At 37.2% G+C, this 22,102-nt stretch overlaps 1 protein-coding gene across 2 annotated transcripts in view; it reads left to right on the top strand.

Annotated features, from left to right (window-relative positions):
* ARHGAP15 (Rho GTPase activating protein 15) overlaps positions 1 to 22,102 on the top strand; it is a 335,169-nt gene that overhangs the window by 194,661 nt on the left and 118,406 nt on the right. For both annotated transcript variants that reach the window (XM_009891701.1, XM_009891702.1), the window contains exon 10: positions 9,719 to 9,817. In XM_009891701.1, coding sequence (XP_009890003.1) covers positions 9,719 to 9,817 — 99 coding nt within the window. The remainder of the gene's footprint in view (positions 1 to 9,718; positions 9,818 to 22,102) is intronic.

Below are 22,102 nucleotides of genomic sequence, written 5' to 3'. Positions count from 1 at the left end.
CATACTTTTTTGGAGTAAAAAGTAAAAATCCAGAAATGGATTTTTCATTCTCAGTTAAATGAATAAGTGGATTGGACAAATACTTCTTAGATATGTTTTTGTTGTTGTATCTCATAAAACTTACACTGCTGAACTGTAAAGAAAAAGTCAACGTATTTTTACATACTTCTCTGTGATATCTGACTGCTTCAATTTTTCTGCTTCGGCGTGCATGTGGCAGAAGCCCCTCCGCTTGACACAGGCAATCACCACACACATTGCAAACCAACATGTTGCACAACTCCATTTCTTTCTAAGAAAAGAATGTTGATATAGTTTTACATTTTAGAATCCGAAATAGGAACTTCAGATGCTGTGATGAGTAGTTTGTTTTCTAGGGTAGGCTGCAATACTTTCTGCTGTCTTCTCTCATTATTTTTCTAACTCACCAACAAAACACATTTTTAACAATTTAAAATACAAGCCAGTGAATAATAAATGCTTTGAATCTGTGATTTTTTCCTACTCCAATTTCGTGCTAAGTTGGTCAGCCATCACTTTCACATATCCTTAAAAAATGGTCTCTTTGATAAAACGTGTGTGTTAGTTTCTCCAAGGAGTAAGCGTTTTGCTGTTAGTGAACTTGGAGGCAGTAGCTTTCTGACCACTAATAATCAAGCAAAGCCATGTTTTCAAATACTGTCTGGAATAATGCTTTAAAAATTTACGCACTCCCAACTTATTATGTGTGAAACCCACAACTGCACATGCAAATTGACTAGAAAGAGGCATTTTGCCAGCAGCCCCCGTCAATCTCTGGAGTGTGAGTTTTCCAGTGGTGTGTCAAAAATGGCAAGGGGTGTTGCTAGTGTGTATTAAACTTGTCTGTCCTGAGCCAAGAGATTGACCCCAGCCAGCAAAAGCTACAGCAGCCACAAGGGTTAAACACCAGCTGGGCCCATGTCTGGAGAAAAGGAGAAGATTTTATGAATTAAGTTCTTCTGTTTTAGATACGTGCAGAAATGTTCAGTGCATTGTTGCTTACTGTAAGGAAACCATTATATAGAATCATTCTGTGCCTTAGTGATGGGCTTCTGCTTCTAACTGCCACAGAAACTTTAAAAATCTGTAATTTATATGTAAATATATGTGTGTGAGGTGTGCACGCTCACACACCAAACTTTGAGGATCTGTCCTTACACATTCATAGTATCTGATTTCAATACATTGGAGGGTTTTGCCTCTTTGAAGTACTCTGTGGGTTGAGGGTGGGATTTGAATGCATCACGTTAGTTTGTTTCAGTTATTACAGTAATAGAGTAGTAATTTATAGTCTTTTAATTTCTGGATTTAAGGGTGGGTTTTTTTTTAGTTTAATAAAGTGTGGCTGATGAATCTCCTGCGGTGTTACATAGGGATCAGATGTGATCCCTGCTAACAAATCCAGATTCATTAGCATAACTCAAATCCATCCTCTAATATATCTCTCTAGGAAAGCCAGATGCATTTGGTCTTGGCTACAGTTGCATTAAGCTCTTGATTCATAAACATAGCTTGGTTCTACCTGGGATACTCTTCCACGGATAACGAAAATGTGTGATTCGTGACACAGTAATTCACAACCCAGTACCCAGCACGGTTTTATTACCAAACTAATGTTACCATGAAGAAAACATGTTAGTTATCTACCATGAAGTTTCATTAGGATTAGGTTTTGGCCATGCAAATGAGGCAGGATTCGTTAACACAGCTTAATTCCAATCTACGGTAAGTCTATGTGAAATGCTTATTTGATAAGGTTCCTTCATTGTCTTCACCAGAGTTTATCCCTTAATCTGTTAAAATGTTATGAAAATGCAGTTGCACTGCTTATACAGAGACCACTTTTAAATGTTAATTTTTAGGCTCACATTAGAATATTTTTAAATCACAAAATGCAACCATCCAGATTAAAAATGAAAAGCTTGCCAAATTTGGTATTATAAGATGCATCTATTTATTTTTCTAAAGGTGACTTAAATGGTTGCAGAAACCTCTCAAAACTATTTATTTGCTCGTTTCTTAAGGGAAAAAAATGTTAACCAATTTTTACAAGAAAAAATTCCTCCAGCTCTGAGAACATGCATACTAACTTTTATCCCATAGGGAAATACTTCTGTCAGAATTGTAAATCCCTTAAAATAGGGGCTCGTAATAAAAGTGTGTCTAAAGCCTTGCAGGACATCTCGGTACCGAATTTCTGACAAAGGGCTGTTCTGTGTGCTAGTGAAGAATTGATATAAATATCGGTGAAGCGTGTGGTGTTAATTACTCCAGTGCAGTGGCACTGTAGGTGCTGTGAAAACCTTCACTTTTCATCAAGTGCTATTCATATTTGCCAGGGGCACTATAAAGCTCTCAAATCTATATTGATTTTTTACATTGTGTGTCACATTGGAACCAAAACTCCAATAAATTTAACACGTAAATTATAGTCATGAGTAAATACATTTTAAGGTGGTAAGTTCACTTAAACACAGTTCTGTGCTCTGTTAGTCACTGATGTGTACACACTTGGCCAGAAGACTCGACACATTTCTCCACATTAACCAAATTTGGGAATACAGGCTTCAAAATTAAATAGCAGTTTGATCTCCTGGGGTACTTTGTTCTGCCAACACTGTTATCAGAAAATCTAGAAATTATGTGATTGTCATTTAACTCTTAACAAAACTTTGTTTAAGTAGAATGTAGCGAATATCCATGTAGTAAATAAAGAAGGTAGTTAAGAAATGAGAAGAACAAGAAGTAGGAGGATAATAATCAGACAAGGGAATGTAGCAGACCGGTATATAAATGTTAGTTGCATGTTGATCTGAAAGTGAAGACACACTGATGCTTTACATTACTAAAAGTTATTTTTTACCATCGCTGTCCCATTTGCTCTCTAGTCTTCTGCATAAAAGAAGCCAGAATGGGACCAGCCCATTGGCTCCATTCATTGCGATGGACAGGAGATCGGGGCTTTTCATGCTCCAAAGAGAGCCCTAACAAAGATCATCAGTCCTTCTCATTCCATCTCACTCATGTTTATGCAAGATGTCTCTGGTCCAGAAGAATTTTGAATCATATTCGAGATGATGTGTAATACAGCACTTTTGCACAATATGTATGTGTCTATATGCACTCTTGTGTTCATGTATATCCACACATGCACGCAAACCTAGAAACAGCAAGCAAGAGGCATGTTCCATGCCTGCCATTTTAACAGTGTTATTTCGAGAATAACTGTGTTCAAATTTATATGCTAGGGCAGGGGTCCTCTGTTCCTCGGGACTGAAATATTCTCAGAATTTACAGAATCTGCACTAATATGCTAGAAAAATAATATATAAATCTTCTCTTTTAAAACTACTTTATAGTCTATAATTGAACTTTGATCTTTATGTTTGAGCTTTGTCATGATTTAATATTACCCAAAATGAATTGCCAACCTTCAACTTGATATTGGCCTGCTAACTTCCTGATTTCTGAGCCTTTCTAGTCCACACACAAAAAAAAAAAAAGGCAAAAAAAAAAAAAAGCTTCTGTGAAACTGTGATTTTAAAGCTATGGTGGTTGTGTTGGTAATAGACTATCGCAAAATACACTTCCAGTAAATGGTAAAAAAAAAATGAGTAACAACTTAACATAAATGACACTGTGGGAAATGAGGAAAATGCAGTTATGCAGCTGGCAAGAAATTAATCTAGTTTTTTGGGGGATGGATTTTTTTTTTTCCCCCAAACGCTAGACACCAAAGTAACTTCATTGAATTTATTTCGTAAGTTAAGTTAAGGCAAAAACCAAAACAGCATAAAAATTGGAATGGTTACAACTGTTTCAAGATGCGAATAAAAGCCACTCAATTGCTAGTGAAAGGAACTAGCTGTGATTTGGCTTGATAGCCTATAGAACAGGGCTCAGCATATGTTGGTGGTTGTGCAGATAGCAGCACAGAGGTCACCAAGCATTTTATTTCCAGACAAGGGAAAACATCTTTATTGTCTCATACCTCTCAATGGACCTTGGAGCACTCCAACGTAATGAGTGTAATACTCATGAGAAATCCAAAAGAATAGATTAAGACCTACCTTTGGTGTGTTCTGTAATTCTGGGTTATGCGGGAATTTGGCAAGTGATCTGGTGCCTATAATAACTTAGGGAAAGTTAGGAAAAGTTTCCTTTGACTTGCAGGGACACTGGGTCACAAGGGTATTTCTTTCTTTGACCGCTGCATGGACATTTGGAAGTACATTTCCCAAACCCCGTGGGTGGCCAAACTCTAGACAAAGTGATTTTTTCCTTTGGTATGATGGTCAGAAATAATTCAGATAATTTGAGAATATTTCACTTTGGGAGACTTGTTTTCAGGAGTACAGCAGACCCACTCTCTTTAAATCCAAATGAGCTCTTGTCCCCAGTAAAACACCATCGTTTCTTAAAAGGGACCAGTGTCTGCAGTACTCCCTATTTTCCCTTTTCCTGAGAATGTGAAACAAATCTGGTAGCTCATATGCCACTTAATAGTAACTGTTCACAAATGTAATATTTTTTTTAAATTGATGACCACCACAGATCAACGATATATAGTAAATCTCCAAGTTAAAAGGACTGGCAAGATTCCCAGCTAGCATAAATCAGGGGAGCTCCCCTGACAATCTCGCTGACTTCAGTCAGCTGAGGACCTGGCCCACTTATTGTAAAAGCGTCGTGGCATTATTTGGAGCCCAGTCTGGGATCAGCGTCATTTTAATGTCTGACTTAATATGTCTGACTCTACAGACTGAGCATCTAGAAGAAGTTATGTTCAGAATATGGCCCTTGTCAACCATACCTTTTCCCCCTCCAAAAAAATCACTGCTGTGGTGCCTACTCTTCTGTCCCTCTTTCTGTACATTCCTCCTTTATTTTGCCTTTTTGTTCTCTTTCCCCCTTTTCCCTCCAAGCATTCAGATACAAAGAAAACAAACAACTTAGATGATAAAAAAATGCTCTGGTAGTCCAGCAGCTCAAATCCAGACATAGCAGAGTTAACTCTGCTCCTGGAAGGCACTGAATTACATAGACACAGTTCACGTTTCTAAAAACTTGGGCATTGTACCATTGTACCTTCTCCTCTCGTGTCTGAATTTGAGTTTCTCCCCAAGAAACAAGAATATTAGCCATACCCTTCCCTGTTTTTTAATAAAAAACACTGAAGTATGAGTTCCTTCCAAGTGTGGCCACATCTCATCCATGTACACCAAAAACAGTTAAACAATGACATTCTCAGTGAGGATGTGGCTTTAGTGATTTTGTTTTAATTGTTTCTTTTCCAGAAGTATTGTCTCCCATAGACTAGATTTCTGCAGCTCGGAATTAGTGGCTTTGCTGCAGCCTGCGAGAGCTACTCAAAGAAAAAAAAAAAAAAGTAGCTCAGTCAGGCTCAGGGAAAACTTGAAGCTCCCCAGAACGAGCAATTCATTGCAGCTGTAATCATCATTTTATATTATACAACTTGCGAATGTCCATTCCCGCCTCTTCTGGTGTCTCGTTTTATATCCATGTGCAAAGCTGTCACACACCCCACCATCTTAAATAGAAAGTTTAATGTGCAGATATCAGGGATGCGTAATGTAAACCATACCACCAAACATATTATGAATATATTGCTCTTCTTAAAAATGCTTGTTGGTTTTTCATACTACAGTATTGACTAACTGTCTGTGTTTGATGTATGGTTTACCAGCCTGATGTAGACTTATGGTTAGAGCTTAACTTGTTAGTTCTGCTTTTGCAGCCAATTCAGAATAACTACAGATGCCCCAAGATATTAAAATTGACTGCTCAAATGGACTCAGTGTGGGAGTTTCATTGGTTTTAAATTGATAACAGCTGAAAGAGTGAATGATTAAAGCTGTATATGGGCATAGTATGCAGCTCCTTTGTACAAGCTCTTGTGAACAGAATCCACTGTATGGGAATTGCCTTTGTTCTAATAAAAGATAGTTCTGAACAATTGTTAGTTTGAATTTTTAAATGATGAAACAAGAGCATTTCAGGAGCCTATAGAGGAAATAATTCCTGAGAAACTGGAATGACTCTGAGAAGATAAAGTGGATTTCTATTCAGAGGGGAGCATTTAAAGTTAAGTAGCATTCCATAAGGTGGTAATTGTGTCTATTTCCCAGGCATTTGAGTTAAATAAGCTGGATAGGAAACATAAACTGTCATAACAGGAGGTTAGGGGTGTTGTGTACATCTTTCTTTTTTTTTTTTTTCAAGTCATAAAAGACGAAGTTTTGAAGGGTCTTATCACAAATAAATCAAACAAAGGCTTTTCTTGCTTCTTTTATCCCTTTGGAAAGCAGTTCTTATTTTTTGAAAATATTGTTCTGGATAGTTTCCCCTCAAACTAGTTTTAAAATATGTATACACACCTATAAAAGAATAAGTGATCAATATTTTAATCTTAGTTACACATAAATCTAGTTTACAAAAGTTAGTAATTTGCCATTCCTACAATTCCTTGTTTTCAAAATCCTGCACAAACAAAGCTTAACTGAGTTTTCCTCAAATATCCCTGTGACATCTAAGAGTGCAAATATGGCAGTGTAACTACTTCAATTCCCATGTTTATGTACAGAAACAGATTCGGTAAAAAATCAATTGACTAGAGAAAGTCATGGAGTTTGCAGTTCAGGAGTACCCAGAATTCAGAGTATTTGGATGACTCATGAGATCATGTGCTTATAAATGCTCATGAATTTCTAGAAGGGGAAAAAAGAAGCTCAAAGCTGTTGTGTATCATTGTTTTACCATAGTTTCTTTTGATGCCCAGCAACTATCAATGCTGATTTTCTGCCCCTTCCATTCAAGACAAAAATCCTGAGTGCCTATTTTCTAAAGAAGACATGTGTTAAAGCCTAATTGCTTGATACAAAATGTGATTATATCCATATACTGAAAGTTATATAAAATGAGGTTAAACATTTTGCTGAAGATACAGAATCTGCACCCAGAAAAGAAGTAATGGCCTAGGTGAGAACCGTGAAATAGTTTCCAGTTTTTTTTAAATCCCCCCCCCGGAACACCAAGTATTCTACATTCATACTGGGGTTTGAAAGACTAACTGCAAAATAATCCTGGAAGTTGGTTTTGAAGTGGTTATAACAGAGAAGAGAAACTGCTGAACACTCATGCGTTAATTTTGTTTCAGTTCTTCATGTGTTGCCATCTAAACACACTGCAGTTATTTGTCTGTTTTGCTTCTGAAATTGTTTACAAGTGTCTTTGTCCACCAAATAACATACATTTTTACTTCTTTTTAGCATAATTTACATTGGAGGCCATTCCATATTATGCAAGGAATTTGACAGGTCTTTGCTAAAATTTTAAAAAACAATTAAGATGTCAAAAGAGGAAGTGCTAGTACATTTTAATCATAAATCTCTGTATATATAATTACCACTGAAGGCAGCTATAAATGTTTTATGAAGAAAATGTAACCAGACTGTGCTTTGTCAGAAACATAACCCCAAAACATGTAACAGACTGTTCGCTAATGCTTAACGCCACACATGCACACAACCTTCTTCAGTGTAGTTCTGTGAACCCAGAATTCCATCCCTTCTGCAGCCGAAACGCCGACTAACTTAAATTCAGGCTTTGATGTACTTTACCAGAATGCAGATCGCATGCATTGGGAGGTGCTGGATACATATCAAGAAGTGCAAACTATCCCATGCACCCCACCTGGTTTCCCTGATTGATCCCTATTCTGAGGTATTAGGAAAGAAAAGGCAAACGAGTTGCTCTTGAAATCTAAGCTTAGTAAGAAATAGTGGTGATTAACAATAGGAAAGTGAAGCTCCTTGCAAAATAGAAAATAAACAAATGAGTTTTGCCTGTTAGTGAGAAAAAGGTGCGGTGCTTGGAGGAAAAAACACTCAGATTGATTATGGTGGAAGATCACTGGGCTGCATCAAAAGCAGCGTGGCCAGCAGGGTGAGGGAGGGGATTCTGCCCCTCTACTCCACCCTGGTGAGACCCCACCTGCAGCGCTGTGTCCAGCTCTGGGGCCCTCAGCACAGGAAAACATGGACCTGTTGGAGCAGATCCAGAGGAGGGCCATGAAGATGATCAGAGGACTGGAGCACCTCTGATGTGAGAACAGGCTGAGAGAGTTGGGGTTGTTCAGCCTGGAGAAAAGAAGGCGCCGGGGAGGCCTTAGAGCCCCTTCCAGTCCCTAAAGGGGGCCTACAGGAAAGATGGGGACAGACTTTTTAGCAGGGCCTGTTGCGATCAGACAAGGGGTAATAATGGCTTTAAACTAAAAGTGGAAAGATTCAGACTAGATATAAAGAAAAAGTGTTTTACTCTGAGGGTGGTGTTACACTGGAATAGGTTGCCCAGAGAGGTGGGAGATGCCCCATCCCTGGAAACATTCAAGGCCAGTTTGGATGGGGCTTTGAGCGACCTAATCTAGTTAAAGATGTCCCTGCTCATTGCAGGGGGGGTGGACTAGATGACCTTTAATGGTCCCTTCCAACCCAAATTATTCTTTGATTTTATTCTATGATGGGACTGACTATGGAGGAAATATCCAGTGCCACGGGAGCTGTAGAGAACAGAGGGAGCTCCTGCTGTTTTGCAAGTGACCGTGCTTGTTGGATTTGCTGTGCAGAGCCCAGGTTTATGCTAGCACTCTTCAGCTATCTATACAAAACTTCACAAAGCCCCTGTGCCAATTTCCAAAACAGAGTACTCTGTTGAATTGCTGTATGTCTCTTTGGATAAATGATGATAGTACGCTCCTATTGTTTGAGCATTTAACTGGCTCCTATTGAGTAGTTTCTCTCATCTGTTTGATTCATTTTGATTCTAGCTGACAACGTCCCCACTACTGATTGCTCTTTTCATAATTTCTCAAACATATAGAGTGGAAATGAGATGGAGGAAGCTAATTAGTAATCTGAGGAGTTTAACCTGCTTATACGAATATGTTTTAAGACCAACATTCAAAGTTACTCAAGAGTTTAAAATCATAATAACTTAAAGGTAGCATTATCTACTTAAATGATTAATCATCAAAGAAACAACACAAATCACAAGTTAAACTTTGTCTAAGATTCAATCCTCATCAAAAGACAACTAGTATAGTCTATTTTTTAAACATGTAACTTGGTGACAAAAAAAACCCTCTTGTAAAGATGAAATGAAATTGTACTAAGTCCTAATGATGCAAAGTAATGAAGCCCTTGCATCCCTACAGTACTCCATGGCAAGAATGAAACTCTATATGTGCAGAAGAGACAGGCTACCTGACAATATGATTTTTAAGGTTGGACCATCAGTTAATATCATGGAGGATTTTGGATTCAAGAAGACATAGACCTGTAACTCTAGAATGGCCTTTGCTTTTTTTACGGCGGGTCCAAGCAAACTCCAGAGACTTTCAAGCCTTAGAAAGGTCAAGGTCAAGGTCTAATTGGCAACTGAAACTTGTGCCTGGGGAAGTACCTGAGTGCTATGGGCAACAGGTATTAAGAGGTTTGGTTCTGTGGCAGAAGTTAACAACCACTAGGACTCAGAAAGGATTTTTTTCCCAATTTTGTCTGTCCATCTTCAATAGCTGAGTTTTTAAGTAATATGCAAGCTCAGAAGAGAGAAAAATCCCACTATTAATAATATGTCGTAATGTATTTTCCTCTTTTTTTTTTTTTTTTTCCAAACGTAGACCAAATTTTTGGCTCCCATTTGCACTTGGTTTGTGAACACGAGAAATCTACAGTCCCCCAGTTTGTAAGACTGTGTATAAAAGCTGTTGAAAAAAGAGGTGAGTACCTTAATATTTAACGCTATTTTTTTTCTCTGTCAATAATCAAAACTTTAACCTTGTAACTCCGCTCGAATTGCCAGGGTAGGCAGCCAGTCCAATTTATAATATAGTTATGAACTGAACTATATCACATTCTGTATCTTCATTTTCTTTATATGATAAGACACTAATAGAACCTATTCATGCTGATTATTCCCTATATTTTGTTTGACATGTTGTTGTTTTAGTCTTTCTCTGGGTAAGCAAATGCTAAACATCAATAAAATGTCAGTAACCTTCATTCTGAAGTCTCTGGTGAGTGTAATGCCAATACTTTTTCCTAAGTCCTGAACTGTATTCAACCAAAATAAATGTTATTTTAGTGTGGCCATTTTTTTTTTTTTTTAACATGTACAGGTGTCTAATTTTTACAGTTATTTAAAAAAAAAAAAACAAACAAACAGAAAATTGTAAGAATATTGGAACGAGTATTCATCCTCATTAAAAGTTTTGATTAATTTAATAAGAATTTTCACGCTATGAAAAGATGTGTTTAACTCCGTTGCCTGCCTTCCTTTCTTCAGAGTGTATCTTCTCTCATTGAAGGTCATTTTCTTTGGAAGGTACATGCGGTAGATGCAGAATCTTAAAATGTATTGTATAAAAATGTGAGGCTTCATCACCATCTGTTACAAGTTTACAACTTGTTCCAGGGATCTGGGGAAACATATATCTTGCAAAAGATAGAAAATTTATTTTCAGAATAAGGCTGGGTGAACCCATTGTCACTGCCATATACTGGAGTCTTAGAACAAGAGAACCAATGAAAAATAAAAAGATACTTAGACCGTTAACCACAAAGGAAAAAGCTATTTTAATTCCATCATTGTTACCTGGGTTTATAGTGAAAGGTGCAATAAAACTACCCTGGAGTTTCAAACTCTGGGAAATTCATGCTTTAATTATATAGCAAAGAGAGCACTGGGATATTATTATTCCCAGAATGGTTGGCAAGAAGTCAGAGAGTAACAAACTGGAGATCGTTCGGTAGGGGGAGATAGTAGCATTGGTTTTTTGGAGGAAGGTTGGAGGCTGGATAAAAAAAGAGACAAAGAAAGGGGAGAAATGTGTGAAGTGACTATTAATAGAGGAGGAATTGTGAGAAGAAATTCAGAACGTGAAAAGGAAAGGCAGAGATTAGATTATAGAAATGCCACGCCATGCAGAACGTGTCTAATTGACTCTTCGGTTACAATCTTAGCACAGGTTCTCCAAAAGATGCACTAGATATTTCATAGATGCTTTGTGGTATCTGACCACTCCTCCAGGAGAAATGAGGCCAGAGGTCTCTGCACCGCTGAACTGTAATAGAAAAATCCAAGAAAACTAATTAGATGTTTATTGTCTGTGTGATTATCAGAGAAATGTTCACGGAAGAAAATGAAAATATCACTGTTTCTTCAGAGTTCGTCCTTCGGAGTATTGCATTATTGTTCTTGTGTTTCCTTCAAACTTGCTGTGACTTAGAGAAGTCTACCCCTTGTAGTTAGTCTAGTATGTAAATAAAAGCTCATCATATGGCATGAGATAAAAATTTCATTTTATCACTGTATTTATGAGTTTATATTTGATATACAGTTTTTTCTATTATTATTTTCTTGGATTAAGATGCTTGCATTTACTCACATTCTATTTACTCAAAGTGTTGTTTTTACTAAGTTCTGGCATAAACTATCTCAGGACAGCAGTAATTTATGTGAAGCTAAGTCCAATGTTTATGCAAGCTTCTGATGACATTTTAAACCGGGGTTGGTATTAGGAAGCAGTATGTGGAGGTGCCAAGTCTCCCGGCATGGCTGAGACTCAACAGATCTGAAGCCCTCCTCTTAATGGCCAGATACGCCTCCAGCCAAGATACTCAACTGCAGAGTCATGGGAAATACTTATGTACCAATTATGGGAAAGGCACATTTAATGAAAACTGTATGTTTACTTTCATAGTCTTAGTAAGATGGCCTAGATACTCGGTACAGCTGGCATATTGGCTGTTGTAGAAAAGCTTTTTTTTCCTATTTAGAAAATATATCATCTACATACTGTAACTGTACCAAAAATGTTACTTGTGTGCTTCATTTAAGATAAAGGATTATTAGGAAAAAATACCTTAGGAGACTGATTCTGAATGTTACTTACAAAACATTCATACTTTGCTGAACAGTTGTGTTCTTATTTATCAACTCATGATTTTTATTAAGACTTGCCTATTGATTTTCTATTTTTTTAAAATTGTTATTATTTTTAAAATGGTATCACTGTGCACAGAAAGAAACTCTAGTGGTGATCTGAATAAACCATATTAATTAGTCCATTTTCCTGTGTAGATGAGGTTACATACAATAGCCAACTGTAGTAATATTCTCCCACAGATTAAAAATGTAGAGAGTGTCATTAACTGTTGGCAAGATTTCCTGTTTAGTTACTCTATTTTTAAATTAATATCTGCATTGAAATCAAAGGAATTATTCTGAAATAATTTTGCTGCAACTTAGATCAGATTTTGGCCATTTATGCCTTAGGCTACTGTTCGCTTATTCACCATGTCAGGACAGAGGTGCTTTATAAAGTTTAGTCTAAAAATTCTCACACCATAAAGCACATTTATCTATCCGACAAGGATTCACTTGTTCAAGAGTGAATTCCAACTTTTCAGACTCTTTTGCTATTTGTAGTTATTGAAATAGGACTGGGAGGCAGAAGGTCTTTCTACATTTGCTCAGCCGTCTTGCAGAGATGGTAGTGGACTTTAACAAAGACAGTCAATAAAAATGCACCCGTTCTTGTAAACTTGCAAGGCAATTGTCACATTAATTCTATTTTTTTTTTTTTTTAAGCAAGCTCAGGTTTTTCCTTCATTCTTCCTGCGTTATTTATTCATTCATAATTTTTGATGAACTCCTCGTCTGGAGTGTTTCGTTATACAGACCCATGCAACCAAAGTCGATAGTATCTCATCAAAGAGCATTGCACCCTTAGTATCCAATGCAATATCCTAACTAGAAAAAAAATTCTTCTGTATATGATGTGACCTGGCAAGGCTAAGAGAATAATTCTGTACCGTGCAATGATCGGATTGAGGAAATACAGTGCCTACTCAAAGATTTCTAGCATTTCTTCACTTTGGATTTTCTCAGGGACTTGGACAGAAAGTTTTTCATGGAACAGTGTATTACTTGGAGTTTTCTGCAGAGTCTTTTACTTTGCTATCAACACCTACCTTGGATGTACCTAAGGCTTTTCTGGGGCTATCATCTGTCAAGTTGCCTTTTTCAATCTGCATTCCATGCTGTTTCTTGTTCCCAGACAGTGTCTGATGGGTAGCCCCGACCCTGGGCTGAGCGGCGCAGTGAGGAAAGCCTGGGACAATCCTCCCAATGTACCATAACTCCCGTGCTATGCGCTCCTGCCAAGGGTGGGGCCCGTTGCAAGATTTTTTGGTGTTTCTAGGCCAGATATTATTTCCAGTCATTTCTTGAGTCGCCTATTTATTTTGTTATCCATGACCCTTTAAAAGTGCTGGCTGGGTTTTTTTTTTCTTTTTTTTTTTTTTTTAAATATGTGAAAGGCATGAGTAGAACGCATTAAAAAAATAAAAATATCAGTCTGCATTGTACCTAAACAAAATGCCATCCAGTACTTCTCATAGTAATGTTTCATCGTGTGAAAACAGCCTGATACTAAACTCTTTTCCAGGGATGATCATTTGTCTGTGTGTCTAATGACAGAGTAAATGAACACCCCGAGCAGTCAGCATCCTAAACCTATCGAGGGTATCCAGTGTAGTTTAGGTTTTGTAAAGGAATACAGTACTAATGCTCTGGGGAAATATAATTTAACTTTCATCTCTCTTTGGAAACGTCCTTCATTTTCTCCCTCCATTCCCAAATCCGAGTTAGTGTTCTCAAATCAGTCTAAATGCCTTGCAAAATGACACTGCAGGCAGCAAAGCTGATGATTACAGGTACCGTTTCCATTCTAAACGGGACATTGCAGACATTGTTTTCTGTTGCTTTTCTTGGAGCACAGGATGCTCTGACAGGAATGATACACAAAATTACATATTTGATTCCATGCCTAAAAGCCACCCTGGGATCCATAACCTTGCTTAAAGATTTAAGAAAGACCTTTAGTCCACTTCTGAGAAGGTTCTTAGCTTAGAAAACTTTATCTTTCAACTTTACTTCTTAGCAGCTGTTATGTTTTTTTGCTGTCGTTTGTTTGACAGGATCCAGTTATAGGTTCCGATGTCTGTTTAAAGAAACAGGGAGGTTGTTGGCTTTAAAATTCCCTTACTGCTTGTGTGTTCAACATTTTCCCAGGCTTTTCTACATAGTTTGCCAAGTAAAGGGACTGACCTTTTGTAGCAAACACTTTTTCATTTCTAAATGCTCACTTTGATTTTTGTCCCATTTTATGCTCATTCCAAACTGTTTACAACCCACTAAAAATGACTGTGAATTATATGTTTGTGTAATGGATTCCTTTTGTGGTCGGAGTGGAATGTTTACTTTGAACAATTAGTTATCTTTGGGCAGATTATAGTGACCTGAAAAAAGAATGGCTAAAATTATTATAGTACCTTAACTATTTCCTTTTGTTATCTTCTCTGTTTGTTCAATGTATTATTTACTGGGTTTCGTTGCTCTGAGCCCCAGTGAACAAATCATGTTAAATAAGAGCAGTAACAAAGAAAAAGCCCCGAGCGTAGGACTCTTGGGCTTAGGGTAGGACCGGGTACGCTAGCAAGACTTCAGAAGTGACCATCAGGCACTTAGAGGTCGGGTGTGCAATTTTAAGAAGACACGGTTTTGAAAGAAATTTTAAGCTTTTTGTGGTCTGAAAATCAGATTTCTCAAAGGTGGCCACAGTTTGACACCCCAAAGCACCCAAAATCAAGACTCAGTTTGGCTTTAATGTCCACAGCTGCGGTTTGATTATGCAGAATATCGTTGCAGAAAGGCACACATGCAGAGTCTCATACCGCAGAATATTCAGTGCTTAAAGAAGAAAATGTCTGCATGGGCAAAGATAAAGTACCTTATGGGATGTAGTAAAGCAATACAGTCATCCCAATGAAGAGAAATGAAGATAAAAATGGTATTTTAAACTACCTCACCTCCCAAATGCCATGCTGCCCTGTGACAGAAGGTTGTGTCCCTTTCATCAGTTTTATCTCTTAATCTAAAAGCTAAAGTGCAGCTAAAAGCACTTTAAAACCTATTTATAAAAAAAAAGAAAAAAAAAAAAAGAAAGTGATATTTCATTAGCTTCTAAATCTTATACCGCTTAAAAGGTGGTCAGTATTCTGGTAGGAAGTTTACATAGGGGAGAGTTCACTTATCTTAAGGAGTTAGGCAAAGGGGAAATGAGTTTTAAAAATACAAAGTATTGTGAATATATTTATATAGCTAGGAAAAAAAAGTGAGTTTTTAAAACAGTTTAATGTTATCTCATTTTCTAATGGAAGAAAACACTGCAGAAGAATTGAAAAAAAATAATATCACAAACACCTCCTAAAGCTGAAGACTGCCATGCTGGGATCACTAACTTTGGTACGGTGTAGTTAGTGGATTATAGGAGCATAGTCAGGATGGCAGAAGACAGGAGTCCTGTGCAGCCAAGATATGCATTGATAGCCACTGAATACAACCTCTAGCTGCTTATATCGCTATCGGTATTGTAATACTCCATATTATTAGATTTCTGTTCAGTGACTTGCTTCTCCAGGGTGTATTTAGCTTAAGCAATGTCTTTTATGTACTTGGTTCTCAAAAATACTTCAGTCCCATTCCTGAGGACCTGAAGAAGGCGGTTGAAAAGTACAGGGTAGTTTTGCCAGAGTATGTTCACCACCATCTTTGAGCTGCCATTAAGTGTACAGTGTTCCTGGGCTACTTCCCAGCACGATTAGACCAAACCCATCAGTCGGTGGCATAAAGGATTTGTTCTGGCAAGGTTTCCTTGAGAAGAAGGGAAACCTCAGGAGACTGACCTATCCTGTGCAGTTTTATATTTCTGTCTGAGTGCAGGATTATTCTCCAACAGCACTCGGCCCTTGAATAACCACTGAAATATATTTTATTTGTGTTTTCTCTCTATCGTATCTTTTAGCATATTTCTATCCTCAGAGCAAGAAACTGTTCGCGAATAGCAGTTTGTTTCCTACAAGCTCATTCACTGATTTTCAGTACTTATTTTCCTCTGGAAAGGTATATTCCAATTTTTTTTTTTTCCATCTCCCAGGCCTACACATGCTTCTTTGCTTACTCTGATATAATTTTACATACTGTTTCCAGTGGCTTTAGAATTCAGTACCCTGAAAGTACAGAGATCATATTGCTCCACCAAATGATCTGAGCTCCCAGTTCTGCTAATTTTGTACTGTTCATTCTTTCCCACTTTGGGATAATCTATTATACTTGGATCCAGGCACGCACTAAAAGCTAATACTTCCATGAAGAATGTGTAATTTGTACTGTTTAGCTTGTGAGGAGATTCCTGAAGTCTTTTTATGATTCTGTCTTGTTCCAAGGAGGCTTCTGCTCCCAACTTTTATATGCACTGAAGTTAAAAAAATAAAAATAAATAAATAAATAAAAGGAAGCAAAACAAACTGATAGGAAAAAAAATTACACACACACACACATATCTAGCAGTTCAGCAGATAAAGCCTTTTTCCAGGGAATTCTAGTGCACTGAAGAAAACTGTTTCTGAGGGCATTGAACTATGTTTACTTTAAAGTGGCCAACAAGCATAAAATTAAACATACAGATGAATGCAATACAAAACAACAAAGTTCTGAGAAAAGCCCTTGCAAGTTTGTGATTTAAAATGTCTGGCTGTTTTTTTTGTGTTTCTTTTTTTTTTTTTTAAATTATTATTATTATTCTTTTGAGTAGAAATTAAGAGTGGTTGAATTTAGTGCAAACATATTGGCAAGCTTTCCTCAACCATTTCTGTCTTCAGGCTCAGGCAATCCCGCTATAGCCACCTTTCTTAGAGTAGGAGCCAGTTAATAGCGTTGTGCAAGGTCCAAGTCAGAATTGGCTCTGAAGGGTATTCACTCTGGGGCCTCTGTGTCTGCTAGAAAGCCACATTCTGAGTTAGAAAAAATATCAAGAAGTGTCAACAGGAAACATCACGGAAGGGCATACAAGACAAATTAGAGAAAAGGAGACAACAGCAGAAAAAAAAAAAAAAAAAAAAGAAAGGAAAAAAAAGAGCCTTGCAATGACAATGCACAAAAGAGAATAAATATATATTTGAAAAATTTGACTGTAAGTTGGTTAGAAGAAAAAAACATGAAAAAAGGCAGGCATTTGAACCAGTTGCAGCCTTCGTCATAGTTACCTGATACCTGTTTCATTGATTAATCTGTTCCAGAGAAACGTATCCATTTCTATGAAAAAAGGGGGATTTGTATTTTAAGCCTTGCCAGTAACAACAAGCAGACACTCAGTGTGCACCAGAGTAACATTTACAATGCCTGGGCCAAATTCATGCCTTGTGTAATTTTATTGCTTTTACTGGAATTACACCAGAGATGAGTTTGGCCTTTTGCCTTTTTCTAGCATTGTATAATATATCTATTAGTGAACATGTAGAAGGAAACAGGGCATTTTGTCTTCAGAATTTTCCATAAAATCTTTTTCAATAGGCTTAATAAATAAAATAAACCACTTAACCTATGAAATAAAAAAGAATCAACCAACATTTTCTAGATATTGAAATAATGTTAATATACTTTGTAAATCAAGTAGCTGACATTTGTACACGCTGAAACAAAAAAAGTCCAGAGAAATTGAAAGCCAGCTGACTGTCTCTGCTGCTTACTCTGTGCCAATGAGAAAATGAAGGTCCTGACATACCCCCTGGTCAGAGTCAGATTCAGGGAAGCTCACACATGAGGGTATCCACCTCCTAGCCATGAAAAAGATAAAAAGATAGACACAAAAATCCTCTCTTTTCCTCCTGAATAAACCGAGGATGCGAGGCACTGTGCCCTAGTACAGTACACATGCCATCACAGACAAGGAGCTGGCAGTATTTCCACTGCAAACCCCATTTAGTCAGACTTTACAGTTCAGCCATTAATAGAACACTTTGGGCTAACACTTGACAAAATGAATCTTGGCCTAGAGGAGATGTTCACACACACACACACACACACAAAAAAAGTTAAGTCCATTAAGTTCCTTTAGGGGGGAAAAAAAGAGGTAGTTGTAGTTTCAGATTCTTTCAACATCCCTGTTTCTTAAAAATAAAGTTATGGATTTTAAATAAAATTATGAAGGCATAATTCAACAGTGTAGACTAATTGCTTTTCCTGTGGAAAAAAAAATAAAAATTACTACAACTAAGCTATATTATTTTTTTTTCAAAAAAGTTTTACAGCAATAAAAGAAAACACATAAAAAGAAGTTTTGCTGTCCGTATGCAACACTGTGGGGTCAGTTTAAAAAACCCTGTCTCCTTTTTTTCTGCCTGCAATTCAAGGGAGCAAATAACTGCAGTTGTATTTTATTACTTCAATTATTTGCTGTAGCAGCTTGTGTTACATCAGTGTTTTAACCATATAATATAGCAGTCTAATGGGATTGATACCTAAGTGAGAGAAATCGTACCAACAGAAAGCTTCAGGAGCAAGGCAGAGGGCAAAGCAAGAGGGCAGCTTGAAAAGGAGGCTTTATCTTAAGGTTTTCCCTTCTTTAAGGGAAGATTTTTTAGCTCATTTTACTCCCCTGAATTTATGAAACTGATATTGTTAGCAATCTAGTAACTGAATTGTCCCTAAATTGGCTACTGCGTGATAAACCCCCAAGGAATTGACAAGTCTTTTAAAGATCTCCAGTTGTCTATTGGTTTAGCAGATTGTTTTAGTATAATCAGGATCCTTGCAGATCATGGATGTAATTATATAGCAAACCAACTTCTTTTTGTCTTCACACAGGCAAACAATGCTCCCTGGTTTGGGAGGAATGACATATATGTAAATGAGAGCGAAATGTGGCCATTTTGTTTTGTAACACAACAGAACCGTATCACTTGGATCCTGAGCAGCTCCGGCCAGGCTGATGCAGCTCTCTCTTCATGATTCCTTCAGGCACCTTTTATATTTATTTTTTTTTTCGGTGTCAGAGATGATGTATTTCAAATAATTGAAATTCCCGGGAAACCGCTATTGCTATCAGAAACTGCTTTCTCATGTTTATTCTGCTTTGTAAAGGATATAGGTTATTTCAGTCTATAATTCCTGCTTTACTGATACCAGCCTCTGTCCAACAAAACAGACGGAGACTTCTCTTAAGGAACTGAATAGATCTATTTTGTGGTCAATAGTTGTTCCTTACAGTTAAGGAAATGCTTCAGTGTTTTGTTGGATCAGGGCCTCAAGCTTTATATTTTTGGATCAGAAATGTAAATATCCAGTTTTTCTTTCAGGATTTAGAAACAAAGCACAAGAACTTGTTCAGTTTCCCAGATTATGGGACATTTCCAGGTAACACTGAGGCTTTAAACCGAGGGTAAAGTGATGGGTCTTCTCTGAGATGTCTTCACTCAGAAAACAAGAAAGTCCTCAAAAGACAGAAATAGGCTATTCCCTGCCTCTTCCCCCATCTTCGCAGGAAAAAAATTTCCCCCAATATTTCGAGTCATCTGTTTAGATTTATCAGCCTTGAACTGACATGGTGTTACGTGACATAACACACCAAAGTAGCGGCCACCAAATGGCTTTCCTGTGCCAGCAGTAACCACACAATGGTGTTGGAGGTACCACAACTTTTTGTTTACTTTGAAATGAAATAATTTTGATGAGTGTATGGTATCAGTTAGCAAGTGTTGAGTTCTTTATGGTGATACTGCTCATGTTGACTTAAATGGAAAACGGATCAGCTCAGAAATCTTTAATAAGAAAAGTTTCTTAGTGTACTTGTAGCGATGCCCTGTGGAGCCACTAGAACTAAAAATCTGTCAGCATACTTGGTAGAAACTTTGTTTCATGGTTCTCTAACTCATATGATTGAGATTAAAGTGAACAAAATCTTGGCACATAGTTTGGCAGTCGAGAAGCATTCCTCTGTTTGTGTGTAGATGTGTGTGTGTGTGAGACAGAGAGGCAGAGAGAGGGAAATTTAGCAGCCACTCATTCCGTGTTAAATTATCAGGTGCTACATATTTTTAATAAACCTTAGTAGAAAGATAAGATACATCCTCTTCTAACGAAAACTGCTTTCACTTAGCCTATAAACTGAACTTTGAACAAGTTGAGCATCTACTCTAACCACTGAAAGCAAAATCATTCAAATTGTCCAGCCCAGCTAAACTGTAAAAGCCAGATTTGAACCCAAATGGTAAGGTGGAAGATGCTCTAGGCAGTCAAGTTTTCCTACTTTGCTACTAAAACAGAGGAGCTCACAAACTATCGCTTTATTTAGTGCCCTGATCTACGACCTGCAGGACTATCCTCACAGCAGTGGCTACGCTCTGGTCGTAAATAGCACTGATCCAGTGATGGAGCTTTTTGCCCAGGAGCACTTCTGCCATCACTGAGCAAAGACACAATGTTTTTAGAGACTTTGCAAACAGTCGTGAGATATTGATGTTTGAAAAGTATCTGAATTTGCACCCCAGAAATTGTTGACCATGGTTTCTTTTATTACCTCTATTTCGGTTGCATTTGTTGTATTTTGATATGTCGTACGTTAAAAGCACAAAGAGCACAGCTTACAGTAACAGTTTGTGTTAGAAACTTTGCAACTGTCTTGGATGTCTCTATAGTAAATGTCATTAATAATTACTGGAATTTTCACCAAAGAAGGAAATTAGATATGGAAAACACTGTATGCCAACTTCTCCTTTCTGAGCCTTCAGAAATACCAGAGGGTCTGTGTGAACCCTAGGAAAGGGGATGAGATTGGATTTCCACCTTCCTTACATCATTCCATGCCACAGTCAGCATTAAGATGCAAAGACAACGATTCAAATCAAAATTCTTCCTGTGGCTTCAAATTTTAAAATAATTATCTTGCATGAAAATATCAAATGGTACTGATATTTATGCATTTACTTCACCCAAAGTTCAGCTAACAGATATCCAATGCATTTCATTGCCAGTAACTAGGTTTTTTCTTGCATTTCTCAGTTATATTATTTGTATTTCATTGTGATATTTTTTTTTCATATTTCAAAGTAGAAAGCAATTTGTTCCATTTCAGACTATACTTAAACAACATCTTTTCAGGAGTTCCTGAGCAATTCATACACAAGTTTTGTGCTATTTTAATGTAGTATACCATCCTATGCATGTCAAACCATAAAATGAAAACTATGGAGTTGCTTCTGTCAAAGTAATGAAGTATGCACTGGTCTCTTAAGTTTTCATACTTATCACTCTTTGTAACCCAGTTCAGGATTTTTGTGGTTTCTGTAGATATCTTGACTACGTTTTTTGCCGAATGTTGCACTGGTGGTGGTGGTGGTGGTTTGGATTTTGCCCAAATTAAATGGAGGCAGAAAAAAAGCTTTTAAGTTACCTGAACCTATTTGGGGACATTAAATGTAGTGGGAATGGCAACAAAAATAATGTATACAACTGCAGAGTCCCATGATAAGATGGAAAAAAAAATGGAAAAATAGCTAAGCGCGATAGGCTTCTGTCGTACTAAAATTAATGTTTCAATTTTTCCACCGTTTTTTTCAGTTTTTCCACATAATCTTTCATATTAAAATTAATGTTTCATTTTTTCCACACAGTGCTGCTTAATGTCACTGTTTCGTAAGACTAAATACAACTTTTGCAAAAACAGGAAAATTTTGCTCGCTTGTTACACCAGAGGTTTATCACACAAAAAAGAAGGTGTAAGAGCATTCAGTGGAATCCCATGACTTTAATTATTATTGCATCTTTAAATATGTGCAGTGTACACTGGGAAAGATATTATTAAATTACAAGTTATCTACGTATATACATATACACACACCTTTGTATTATCACATTTATATGTAAAACAGATATGCAATGCTAAGAATTCAGTAAGTTGGTGTCAGATAGCCATATGAATACTTATCTTCCGAGAGAGCTTCTGGGCTTTCCACACAAGCATGGGCTGTAACACCCAAAGGTGTCCGATAGTGTGCCTTAGACGAAAGAGTCTAATTTTTAAATGTTTTCTCCCACTTAAAGATAAAAAGCAAATATAAAGATAGATGCCTACAACGCCACGTGAATAAGCAAAGACGGCACG

Source organism: Charadrius vociferus, unplaced genomic scaffold, assembly GCF_000708025.1.
Source record: "Charadrius vociferus isolate BGI_N301 unplaced genomic scaffold, ASM70802v2 scaffold109, whole genome shotgun sequence".
NCBI classification, from domain to species: domain Eukaryota; kingdom Metazoa; phylum Chordata; class Aves; order Charadriiformes; family Charadriidae; genus Charadrius; species Charadrius vociferus.
Note: the sequence above shows the minus strand (reverse complement) of the source record. Positions and strands in the feature narration are given on the sequence as shown.